At 51.0% G+C, this 13,366-nt stretch overlaps 1 protein-coding gene across 2 annotated transcripts in view; it reads right to left on the reverse strand.

The window, feature by feature from the left end:
* The window catches only part of MYO5B (myosin VB), a 254,815-nt gene that overhangs the window by 115,071 nt on the left and 126,378 nt on the right, over positions 1 to 13,366 (reverse strand). For both annotated transcript variants that reach the window (XM_037034115.1, XM_037034116.1), the window contains exon 5: positions 4,195 to 4,351. In XM_037034115.1, the coding sequence (XP_036890010.1) occupies positions 4,195 to 4,351 (157 nt within the window). The remainder of the gene's footprint in view (positions 1 to 4,194; positions 4,352 to 13,366) is intronic.

A 13,366-nucleotide genomic window follows, 5' to 3' on the forward strand; every position in this document is an offset into this window, starting at 1 on the left:
AAGCCATGGAACCCCTTTGGCCTGAACGGGGTTCTGTCCCTGCTCTGACAGTCTCTTGGTTACCAATGTCCTTTTAATCAGCATGGACTCTGAACAAGTCACTACCAGGAAGGCAACAAGCTCTTACACAGAACAGGGTCAGAGCACACTGGTACTGACCATAAATCAGCCCAGTCCCTCCCCAAGTCACTTTTTAATTCGAACAACTGCCACTTAGCACAGCCCACCAGGATCCCGCCTCCTTGGACCATGCTCAACTCCAGTCTCCCCAGGGGCCACCTGCCGTTGCCAGGCCATGAAAACAGTGAGATGATAACAAGATCTGACTGCTTCGTCCATCCTCCCCCCAGGAGAGGGGCAGCTTGATCAGTAGTCAGCTGTCCCCTGATTTACACAGGCCTATGTTGGTGATGATCCTCTGAGGGGCCACTAAGCTAGTTGGGCTTCCTGGACACAAGGACCCAGCGAGACCCTACACTCCCGGAAAGCTGGGTGTTGAAAGTACGAAAGGCTCTTTCTTTCTCTGCTTGGTTACACTTTGACCCTGCCCAGGGTTCTTCCTGTCCCTACCCCACATTCAAGATTTCTCTCTAATATGACTTCATAGCAGCTCAAGAGACAGTATCTAGGGTGTCAAAATCCTACATTTGACAGAATGAGCTCTCAGGATTTACTCATGAAGTTGCCAATGCACCAACTGTCCCAGACAGAAACTTAATGTTTTGAACCTAAACTGCTGTAGCATTTATTTGCGTGACACCATGCAAGATTAGGCTGGTTTGTGTATACACGCCTGTATTTTTTCATTTTGATTTTTTAGAAAAGGGGAAGGGAGGGAGAAAGGGAGAAAAACACTGATGTGAGAAACATTAACCAGTTGCTTCTTGTAAGCACCCAAGCTGAGGACTGAGCCTGCAACCCAGGTGCCCTAACTGGGAATCATGCCAGTGACCTGTCACTTTGCAGGACGACACCCAACCTCCAAGCCACTCCAGTCGGGGTATACACCGTCTCCTTTAGACCTTAGCAACTGGACCACATCTTGTGCCTTTTGGGGTACACACATTGCTCTCACATTTCTCCCAGAACAAAGCACCCTGCCTCCCCAGTACCCACCAGCCTGCTCTGGCCATAATGGACGCTAAAAACATTACAGTTTTAGATGACTGTCATTTCAAAAAGCATTCCCAAAGCAGCCACTCAGACAGACACACACATGCCAGTGGTCACAGTGGCACTATTCACAGTAGCCAGAATGGGGAAACCACCCAAGTGTCCATTAACAGAGGAATGAACAAACCAAATATGGTAGAGCCCCACAATAAAATACTCCCCAGTCACAACAAGGACACATTCTGCAAGTGAAATAAGCCAGACCCAGACGGACAAGGAGTGTGCAATTCCCCTTCCATGAGGTACGAGAAGCAGCACACCCACAGAGATGGAAAGCAGAAGATTGGTTGTCAAGGGCTGGGCGGGCGGGGTGGGGTGGGATGGGGAGTGAGTGTCCAGAGGGAAGGGCCACTGTTTGGGAAGATGAGAGTCCCAGAAATGGAAAGTGGTGATGGTCGTACAACACATGGGTTTACTTACCACCCACAACTGTATACTTGATGTGGTAACTTTGTATTACACGTTTCATCATGATAACACTTAAAAACTCATTCACCCTGGGTCTCACGCAGGCTTAATAACATAGTAATCTGCCGTCATTAAATTCTCATCTTTCCTAGTCATCAGCTCTGTCCAGTCACCAGAGACCCAACCGGTCTCTTCCCTTCTCTGCTCAGCCCAGGGCAGCCACTTCCTCCGTCTGCAAAAGGGGAGGCACTCGGCGTCTTTGAAGCCTCACTGCCCCGAAGACGAACTGAATTTCGAAACTCCCGGGCAGAGGAGAAGCTGAAAGCCTGGTTTCGCTCCCACTGGCGCTGACACACAGAGCCCATGATGAGCTGCCTGATCTTAGGTGCAGCTGGTGGTCCTGGGCACCTTGCAGTCCACAGTCGCTTTCTGAACTGGGGCTGGGGCCAGGCCCCACCTCGGGGCTTAGAATGTACATTGTGAGCCAGTGGGCTACCAATGAAAAGCCTAATAATAGAGTCAAACAAACTGGTGAAAACCTAGTAACATACGTTTGCAGTCAGTAAGACAGTTCAAAAAACCTTTAATGAAATGAGACAAGGCTTGTCCTACCCCAGTCAGTGAGAGCTGGAGGGAAACACACCAGAACGATCAGCAGGCTGTGGGTAGGGGGGGTACTGTCTTCCCTTTTTACAAGGTCAGTGGTTCCCAAAGCATGGTACCCAGACCAGCAGCGTCAGCATCACCTGGGAACAGGTGAGAAATGCAAATTCTTGAGTTCCACCCTAGACCTCCTGAATCAAAAATTCAAGGGGCAGGGTGGGGGTCCAGTAATCTGCTTTAACAAGCCCTTTGGGCAATTCTGATCCACAGGAAAGTTTAAGGGCCATTATAATTAAACAAATTTTCTCTTTATCTGTTTGCAAAAATGCCTTCAACTGTACCAGTATGAACCATTTCCCAATGCACATTAAGAACAGATGTCAAAACTGTCTGCAAATTCTCAATGAATACATTCTGAATGAAGTTCCCCAGAGAATACAACTCTGTTGGCAGGAGATTTTGCCTGGGTAACCAGTGAACTCCTAGAAATTAAGACTTAGCATGTACTCTTGCACTTGGTAAAAGGGAGGAGGAGAGAGGGGACACCTGGGAAGGTCCAGGCAGGGTTTTGTTCCCCCAGCTCCAAAATAATCTGAAAGACCAACCACCTTAGTGACTTGTGAACTACTATGGGGCTCAGGGCACTGCAGGGAATCAGATGCTACCTTGGCAGCTTTTAGCCTCAGTGGGTTTTCTTCTTACTAAAACAAAGGGGCTGCCCAGGGCTGGCAGGGGGCGGACTCCTGCCAGACTGTTAACCAGGCATTAGCGAACAGCCTCAGATTCAAAGGCAGGAAATCAAAGCTGGCCTGGGAACTGTGCAACCATGCGCTGCTACTCCATCAGGATGATGTTTTTACAGAGCAAAGGAAGAAGCAGCAGCAGAGTCCTGCCCCCAAACCATGCTTCATTGCATACAGCGAGGTCTAAGTTTCCGCATCTCCCTGGCACTGCACTGGCACTGAGAGCTCCTGGCCTGCTGTGCCCAGGGGCTGATGGAGAGGGCGTGAAGGCAGAGACGGGACCTGCCCTGGCCCGTTCATTCCATCACAGGGAGCAGTTTTCTGAGGATCTTCAACAGTCTCTGTGTTATTACATCACTTTCAGCTCACCTTCCTCCCAAAGGATAAAATGTCCAAATATTTTTTAGGGGAAAAAGGAATCTTCTAGCTAGACTTCCCCCCCGCTGAGAATTGTTCTCCAGGTCTGGAGGGACACTGATCTGCCGACGCGCAAGGGTAGCAGAGGCGGTGGTAGACGGGGAAGGGAGGTCCCTACAGCGTTCCGCAGAGTCAAGTGATGAGGGAAACATAAAGGGGACACGCTACCCAATGCTGGGTCCCTGAAGGACGCTACCAGGTTGGATTGTTCCCAAATCTGTGGCCCCGGGGGCATCTTCATAATTTTTTCCCTCAGCAGTGGACAAGGGGCTCTCAGGGAAAGACAGGAATGCTGACCACACGAGGTGCATCCAAGGATTCTAGTGAGTGGCCACACAAGTCTGGACACCCCACCGTCCTGCTGCCAGCGACAGGGACTCCAGCCAGGAAGGCCAAGGGCACCCAGAAGGCTTTACCTCCATGATGGGACTGGACGCCAGAACCTTCTCTTCAATGTTGGTGTCGCTGGCTGAGCCCCCGACCGTGGCGAAATAGCGCATGGCGTACTTGGCCGACACGGTCTTGCCGGCTCCAGACTCGCCACTGACGATGATGGACTGGTTCTTCTCNGTGATGAGGGAAACATAAAGGGGACATGCTACCCAATGCTGGGTCCCTGAAGGACGCTACCAGGTTGGATTGTTCCCAAATCTGTGGCCCCGGGGGCATCTTCATAATTTTTTCCCTCAGCAGGGGACAAGGGGCTCTCAGGGAAAGACAGGAATGCTGACCACATGAGGTGCATCCAAGGATTCTAGTGAGTGGCCACACAAGGCTGGACACCCCACAGTCCTGCTGCCAGCGACAGGGACTCCAGCCAGGAAGGCCAAGGGCACCCAGAAGGCTTTACCTCCATGATGGGACTGGACGCCAGAACCTTCTCTTCAATGTTGGTGTCGCTGGCTGAGCCCCCGACCGTGGCGAAATAGCGCATGGCGTACTTGGCCGACACGGTCTTGCCGGCTCCAGACTCGCCACTGACGATGATGGACTGGTTCTTCTCGTCTCTGGAAGGGAAAGAGCTCTGGTCAGTCGCTGGCCATGGGGAGGCTCTGGTGCCTGCCAGGGACTCTGTGGACAAGGGCCTGAGCCCCACCAGGAGCACCTCCCTTTCTTTTAGGATAAATTCGAGGGATGGGTCATAGTACTTCCCCCTCCCTCGAGTGCCTGTGGGAGATCTGAAAAATGCGAGAAGAAAGGAGTTCTGAAAAGGGCTTCTGAATGGGACATGCCTTCTATGTCCCACAGGACAGAAAGAAGTGCAGGCAGTCAGTCCCTCTGCACGCAGCACTGCTAGGTCATTGCCATGTGTACATAAACCTCCTCCGGGAACGAGCAGACACACCTTCTGACCTTTGTCCCTATGGCATGCCCACTTTGTGCCTGTGTGTAAGCTATCATTCTTTCCCCAAGAACAAGAATCCTCTCTTCTCCTCTTGTAGTTGAGCCTAGCAGGCCAGCAGACAGTTTTGAACATTTTTGTTCATATATATATGTATACATGTATCACAAAGGGCAGCCATGAATCACCAGGCTGATCCTGCTTCAAGTTTCCCAGAAACTAGATGAAACAGCTATCAATGACAATAAGATGGATTTCAGTGAGACCGAATGGGAGGAAGAAAGGAGACACTCCACACCAGATAAAAATGCACCCATACTCATCCTTTTAACACAGATAGCAGGAAGACAGACGAGTAATGGGAAAAGCAGTGTGTGACGTCTCCACAGCTGTTCAAGCAGGGAGTTGAGCACCAGCATTTGGGCCCCAGATGTGGGAGATGAATCGTTCGTAAGGGCTACACTCACCCACCTACCTCCAGTTCACCACAGCACCGCCAGGAAGCAGGCACTTAGCTTTCCATCACCAGTGCCTGGCACAAAACTGACCCCAGAATATGGGCATTAAAAACAAGCTTGAATTGGAACCTCGGTTGCACTGCGGATTAGCTATCTGACTTGGGACAAAGCCATCAGATTACTTGACCCTCAGGCTAGCTCAGCCCCACCTCCTATGACTTCGACCCCCACCTGTGCTCACGTTCCTGTAAGTGGCCACCTTGCCTTTAGACCCAGGTCTCCAATCCATCCTAACACTCCTGCCAGAGTCAATGTCTGAAGCACAGCCCTAGTTCCGGTCCCCATTTGAAGAGAGATAAGCACGCATTGCTGATCGAATCAAGCCCCGGCTGCTTCCTCGAGTATTTGAAACCCTTCACGGCACCTACACCGGAGACGAACCCCCTCAGCAGGTGGGGGCACACTGGTGCCGTGAAGAGAGCGTGGGGTTGTCGGTCCCAGGATCCGGCCTGCATCCTGGCCTGGCATCCCAGCAGGCAACTGTTTCTTCCTCTCCTAGAGTCCCACGTCATCTCTTTGTGCCACTTCTCAAACATCGTCACGTCTCATCTTATACAGATGCCAGTTCCACACATTTTGGTTATTTAGGGAGGGCTGCTTGTGGGGGAGATATTTCTATCCAATGTCCTTCAAAAATGTAATCTAGCCCTGGACAGGTAGTCAAGTTGGTTAGAGCATCCTCCTGATGCTCCAAGGTTGCAGGTTCGATCTCTGGCCAGGACGCACGCCGGAAGCAACCAGTGAAGACATGAATGGGTGGAGCAACAATCAATGTTTCATTCTCTCTTAATTTAGAAATTAAGAAAAAACAACCCATGTGTGGCTCCATCCATTCAGCCCAATCATAGATGCGACTTAGTTGGCAACTTCGGTTAATATGCTTTCAATAAACCCTTTTCTTCTGACCCCAGTGAAATTCCCATTAGCACCCCATGGCCCGGGAGTTCCGCGTCCAGCCACTGTTCAAGTCCAGGCTGTTGGCAGGAAGGAACGCAGTCCACTCCCCCAAACAGGAAAAGCCCCTTGAAGGCTTGTGCCTTCGGCAAGAAACAGAATTCTGAGCTAAGGAACCCGGACACCCCCCAGCTTCCAGGTAAGACACAGCCAGCACACACGCACACACGCACGCCCCAGTTTGTGCTGCATCACCATCTCTGACGCCTGAGAGGCAGGACCCAATTGCTCCGAACAACCTACTCCCACCCGAATTTCCCACCGAAGCACAGGAGCACTTTAAGCTCCCTGAGCAGGGTCAACCAATGTCCTCTCCCACTTCCCGGTGGGACCCGCCCTGGGAGGGGAGTGGAGCAGGTGGCTGTCTAGACACCTGGGGTCATGTCACCCAGCGAGCGCCCTGCTCACCAGCCAGGGAGATGCTGCTGGGGCTTCATTTTAAGGAATCCCGCTGATGCGCTCTTGTTTGGGTTTCCTGTGGAAAATAATTTGTTGCCCTGGCCTCCCAATCGGCAACGTGCACCCTGAAGCCGCAGCGAGTCTCCACTCCATTGTCTCGGACTGAGAGAAGCCTGGGAAGAGCTTCGGACAACCACCGTGGCTGTGACGTGGGCGCGGCCAGGTGCCCCACTCTCAGACACCTGTGGCACCTTGTACTCCTACCCGGCACCCTGTGTCCTTGCAGCCCCAGCCCATCCACACACTGGTCACTGAACTACAAGCTTACAGAGGGCAGGCACTCGCTTGAGCCTCGAATCCCCAGGGCTCTGGACGCCAGAGCTGCTCCACCCCTTCCCATTCCACCCACCCACCTTCTCCCTGTGAGTGGCACCCGCCTCTACTCACCGATCCAGCCAGAAACCTCTGAGGGGCTGTGGATTCCTGCCCTTCCCTCCAGCCCACATCAGCATGTCCTGTTGAAGTCACCCCGATACAGTGTGCTGTCTCCTCTCCTCTCTGCCTGAACCACCACCAGCTCTGAGACGCGTTGTAACAGCAGCTTCCTGCCCTCCACCCGTCCGCCTATGATACATCCTCCTTATGGGCCCGTCTGTTCACGAGTATGGGGCACCCCTCTCCCCTGCCTCGGACCTTTCAGGGACACCCCTCTGCCCCCTAACATCCAGGTTCCACTGTGTTCCAGGCCCTCCAGGAGCCAGCACCTCTCTCTCCAGCTTCATCTCATGCCGTTCGTCTCTGCTCACGGTGCTTGAGCCACACTGGGCTTCATTCTTCACTCCTTCCCACTTTACGGTGCCCAAAGCCAGTCTCGCTCCAGCTGACTTCTCTTCTTTAGTCTCACAACTCTCAGTTCCTAGCCCTCAATCATCTGCCTTATGGCAGTGCACATACCACTGCTCTTCAGTGTAATTCATCACCTATTTACATCGTGCCCGAACGGTGCACCAAATTCCCAGCCACGTGTCCCCTGCTTAGGACTCACAAGACTGCTGGGTGCCAGTCTTCCCATTTTAAGAAGCCAAAACTGAAGTTTGGAAAGGCGAAGTCGTATGGCCTGTGTTTTTGGCGAGTGCAGGCTTTCATCGGCCTGCACGGTCCCCTCCGGGCTGGGCCGGGACATCTCCATTGTCATCGTGCCCTTTCTTGTACAAGGAAGCATCCATCCCTCAACGAAGTCCCCTAACAAACCTCGCCTCGGTATGAGAGAGAGATGAACCAGGTGTCCCCTGCACTGGCTGGCCACACCTCACTTCTCAGCTGAGAGGGCCCTTCAGAAGCCCCTCCCTGACCACCCCACCCTCAGGGCATTCACCGTACAATTCGCTAATGCTATACTGGTCTACTTCCCAGCATACCGTACACACCCTTGTCTCCGTCACTAGAACGTAAGTCCCATGATGGCCGATCTCTCGGATGCAGGGGCTTGGATGGGCAGGTCCGCACCTGGTGTGTGTCAGGAGGGCAGGCCCAGAGAGGGCTATCGCGTGTACTGGTCCATATGAGCTGAGCCCAGAGGTGTGCGATTTACTGTCCACAAGATCGATCTCGGTGGTATCCCCCTGTGCCAGTCTCCCCCAACCGCCCATGAGAAGGGGACTGAGTGCAGGGCTCCTGTGTCTCAGAGGGGCATGACTGTATTTCCTGGAACTGGCACTCCTGGGAGAGGACACAGTGGGGAGCAACATGTGCTAAGGCCCCCGACACGCAGCGCAGTCTCCAAACAAGGGGGGCAGTCTGCCCATGACATCACAGGGAGGATGCCCCCTCTCCAAACACACCGTCAGGTCCCTCCACTGTTTCCTCCTCCAGTGACAAGCCACCTGAAAATCCGGGTGTGTCAGTGGGATACACTCTTTCACTAGTGGGATCATCAATCCACTGTTGCTCGCCTGTGTCTGTCTGTCTGCAATCACGTTTTCAACACCATCATTACAAAACAGACCATCTACTACGGGGTTTTTCCTTAAAAAAGAAAATGACACTGGAGAATGAGATACAAAGGACTTTTAATTAAGAATTTGTTCAACCAAAACACTTCTGTCAGCACCATGGACAGAGATAATGATTGGGAAATTGGCTTGGCAAATAAAATTAAAATGAATCTTAGATGCAATGCTAAAAAAAAGAAAGAAAGAAAATTATGTGGTATGATTCTCTTCAAAAAGTCAAACAAGAAAAAAACCGCATAATGCTTCAGGACACAAAGACAGAACTACATGAATACAAAATGACACCGAAAACCCATGGCGTCGGGGAAGTGGGGCCAAGTCAGGCGGTGGATGGACATGACTTGGGGCAACAAAACTGGGGTCTGCAGGGAGGAAAGGGTGAGGCCTGGGGACAGCAGCGGGTCAGGTGGAGGGCAAGTCACGGGGGAGGGACCCGAACAATCGCAGTGAGGCTCACCGGGGCTGCCAACAGCCACCCGACCCTAATGGGTCTGAGGTTAAAGGCTTCTTCCCAAGGTGGAGGGATGGGGGCTCTCACAAACACGTCTGCTGCGAGAAGGGGCTGTGCCAGAAAGCTCCAAGCAATAGGGTCCATGCACCCTGCCACCCAGAAAGCCAGGCCTCAGGTGTGAAGGAGGAGATACGTCCCGGGCATCCGGAGGGCAGGCGTCTGAGTGAGAGCCCTGCAGGCAGGCCCTGGGATCCGGGCAGGAGAGAGGTGGACAAACCTAAGCACCTCTGTCACCAGACTTGGATGTCCCACGCTGCCTCCCCACCCCCACCCCAGTCTCTGTCGGGAGGGCTGTGCACACAGGCATAAGCCCATAACTCACGCCATCGGGAGGCTGTCCCAGTCACTGGGCACAACTTAATTGATACTTAGCGGCCAGAGTCCCAAGGGTCTACTCAGAAAAAAGAAAATGCAGCTCTGACAGCATAGGAGCTAGGTGCTGGGGGCATTTAATAGCCAAGTGTCCTTTCCCCACTTCAGCCTCACGGTGGCTCTTAGACTGCTAAGTTCTATTTATAGACCGCCGAGGTACAGCGCGGGGCAGGTACCTGCAAAATGGATTCAGCTGTTCCACTTGTGCTCCCGGGACAGGCTCCACCTCTCAGAGGTGACAGTGTTCCAGGAAGAGCCTCAGGGGACTGCACCCAGCCCAGCCTCACAGGCAGAGAAGCTGGGGTCGAGTGAGGCTGAGAACTGGTTAAGGGGGCTCTGTACCATGACTGGGAACACACCAGCTTCTCCACTCTGAAAATAAGAGGCTGCAAAATGGTCCCTGAGCCCTCCGGCTCCTCCAGAGTCCTGTGACTCCAGGTGACAGCTAAGCTGTGTGAATTCGTCCACCTCCACTGCACGCGCCTGCTAATGTCAAAAACGCATTTTGGAACCCAGAAACCTGTAGGTTTAGGCGAGGGGGAGCAAAAGACATGAGTGTTTCCCACCATTTTACACTTTATAAGGGAGGACCCCACAAAACCAGAATTTATTTAGAAAACACTGTGTTTATTCTGACATGTTTAAACCTCAGTCACCTTCAAAGTCTCCGTTTGATGCAACACACCTGTCAAGGTGTTTTTTCTGCCCTCAAAATAGTTTTTGAACTGATTTTGATAACTTTTAATGCCTTTGCTGATTTTGTTTCGTCTCTTCTACATCAGCAAAATGCTTCCCTTTGAGGACTTTTTTCATCCAGGGAAATTTTTTAAATGTCGCTTGGATGGGGTCAGGTGACTAGGGAGGGTGGGTCTGGGGTCCAAAACTGCTGAACACTCAGTGCGGTGTGGGCAGGGGTGCCTGTGAATCGTGAAGTGGGCAAAGGCACTGAAAGTCTTCCAAAAACTTCCCTGAAGCCGAACATAGACTCTCACAACAACACCAGCTGGTGCACTGACAGGGACGGGTTCCTGGAACACTCACCTAGTGGGGGAAGCCTACACTACAAGGGGCCCACCCTCCGGAAGATAAGTTGTTTTCTGAGGGGTCCTCCCCTCGTATAAATATGTTTTGATGTTAATAGCTAAAGGGATAAACTATAACAAACACCCAGAATATTGGATGCCTCCCTCCCAAATAAACACTGCCTTTCAAATTATTTCATTTAGTCCTGGAAACTATTTTTCAGTGAAGGAACACATTTGAGAAAAATCAGGAAAATGACTTTTCAGCGGTCAGCAGCCCAGCTGGTACGTGAAGCCAGGTGAAGTCTAGGGCGCTCTGATTCCAACTGTCAAGTCATGGTCTCTGGCAACACTGACCTCAAAGAACCGTCACTGGTTCACTAACCCTGGCGGGACGTTAGAAACTTACGAAGCGTCTCCCCCAGGGCTGTACACCAGGCCGGTTGGATCATCGTTTCTGGGGGTGGAGCCCAGATATTTTTTTCACTACTACTGCAGACTCAACAGTTTCATTAAAAAGGTCTCTATATAAACACATTCAAATACCTTGTAACTTATGCACGGTCAATATTAGCCTAATACAATGTAACAGTGGACTTAAAACAAAGATTAGCTTTAAAAGGCTAAACGGAATCTTGAATTTGCCCATTTATCAACCCCTCCTCCTGACTGCAACAAGTAACAGCCTGGTCGCTCAATTCCAAGCTCCAGCTAACGGCTCTGGATGCATCACCTGGAAATCAAAGCCGTTTCCTCTCTAACCAGATTTACCCTGTCGATACACAGTTTCGATACCAGGGTAGACTGGCCAGCTTTGCAGGTTCACAGCACACCGACACACACACTCTAACGCCTGGAGTCGGGAAAAAGAAACCCACTGCACACAACGTCGTACTGCAAAAGCTCTTACCCAGGGGGCACACAAATCGCCAAGTCTGCGGACAGAATCCAGAGGGATCCATAAACTTGGATGAAATAAAATACACACCTTTAGTCTGACAGTAGTCCCCCACTATCCATAGCTTAGCCTTCCACAGTCTGAAAATATTAAATGAAATTCTAGAAATAAAATTTGTAAGTTTTAAATCGCACGTGACTATGAGGAGCTCAATGCAATCTCACGTGACCCCACACTGCCTCACCCAGGTGGTGAATCACCCCTCGGTCCAGGAATACATGCTGCCCACCTGGCTGTCACTCAGCAGGCGTCTCTTATCAGAGCCACTGTCAAGGTGCGGCAGCACTCGCGTCCGCGTACCCTTATTTAACTTAACGTCTCGCCCACCGCACTTCGTCTCCTGACACAGGCACTGATCACCCAGCAGAAGATCCGAGAGCACAGCGCAGCGAGGCATTTTGAGAGAGCATGTTCACACAACTTACGACATCCTATCGTTACAACGATCCACTTTATTACTAGTTATTGTTGTTCATTTCTCGGTGCCTAATTTATAAATCAAACTCTAGCAGTATCTATGTACAGGGAAAACACAGTGTATGCACAGCTCAGTACTATCCTCAGTTTCAGGTACCCACTGGGGGTCTCAGAACATATCCCCCCCAGAGAAGGGGAGACTGCTGTACGAACTTCTAACAACTTTAACATCCCATCAGTTAAAAATACAGCAAAAAAAAAAAACCAANTGTTCATTTCTCGGTGCCTAATTTATAAATCAAACTCTAGCAGTATCTATGTACAGGGAAAACACAGTGTATGCACAGCTCAGTACTATCCTCAGTTTCAGGTACCCACTGGGGGTCTCAGAACATATCCCCCCAGAGAAGGGGAGACTGCTGTACGAACTTCTAACAACTTTAACATCCCATCAGTTAAAAATACAGCAAAAAAAAAAAAAAACCCAACCCCTAAAACCCCAGCAGAATTAGCAGGGCCTGCTATAGACACCAGGTACCACAGTTGCTACAGGTACACTTGTCACTGCTTCAAACCTGCCACTAATGTATTAACAATCCCTTATATTTAATCCTCATATCGTAAATTCTGAAAACACTTTGGTAACTTTCAACATAATCAGTTTCCTCTGTATTTTTATTCATCGTATGTGATACACCTCTTAGACGCAAGAGAAAAGGTTAAGAACCCTTGGTCCTCTTTTGAAAGGTTTTGTTCTTTGCCTGGTTGCAAAACTATGCCTCTTCACACAGCACAGCAGCCACTCTCGGGCTAATAAAGGGCAGATTCTATGAGCAGTTTTAAAGAGCCGCATGGGAGGGAAGCAGACAGACAACCCCAACTCATTAATGAAAGAGGCAGCGAGCACACGCCTCTGCGACCGGCTCAGACGCAGACCCTGGCCCCCAGTCTCGGCCATCACCCTGCTTGCTCAGCTGCACTTTACTCATCTGCAGGAAGGAGGATGGGAAACCGTGTGGCCCCCAGAGCCATTTGTCCTTTATTTAGGAGAGAAGACAGTCAATCAAGATGCAGACACAGCAAACCCCCAAGTCACACCCGGCTGGTGTTTGAAAAATGAAAAGCTGCTAAACACACTTTTAAAATCTACTATCGTCAAGTAGTTAGTGGAGGAACTGTAGCCTGTNAGCGAGCACACACCTCTGCGACTGGCTCAGACGCAGACCCTGGCCCCCAGTCTCGGCCATCACCCTGCTTCCTCAGCTGCACTTTACTCATCTGCAGGAAGGAGGATGGGAAACCGTGTGGCCCCCAGAGCCATTTGTCCTTTATTTAGGAGAGAAGACAGTCAATCAAGATGCAGACACAGCAAACCCCCAAGTCACACCCGGCTGGTGTTTGAAAAATGAAAAGCTGCTAAACACACTTTTAAAATCTACTATCGTCAAGTAGTTAGTGGAGGAACTGTAGCCTGTTACATGAAATGAAGTGGTAGAAGTCGCAGTTTGCTGCTTAAT

Source organism: Sturnira hondurensis, unplaced genomic scaffold (assembly GCF_014824575.4).
Source record: "Sturnira hondurensis isolate 20B ecotype Veracruz unplaced genomic scaffold, ASM1482457v3 Scaffold0001872, whole genome shotgun sequence".
Taxonomy (NCBI): Eukaryota; Metazoa; Chordata; class Mammalia; order Chiroptera; family Phyllostomidae; genus Sturnira; species Sturnira hondurensis.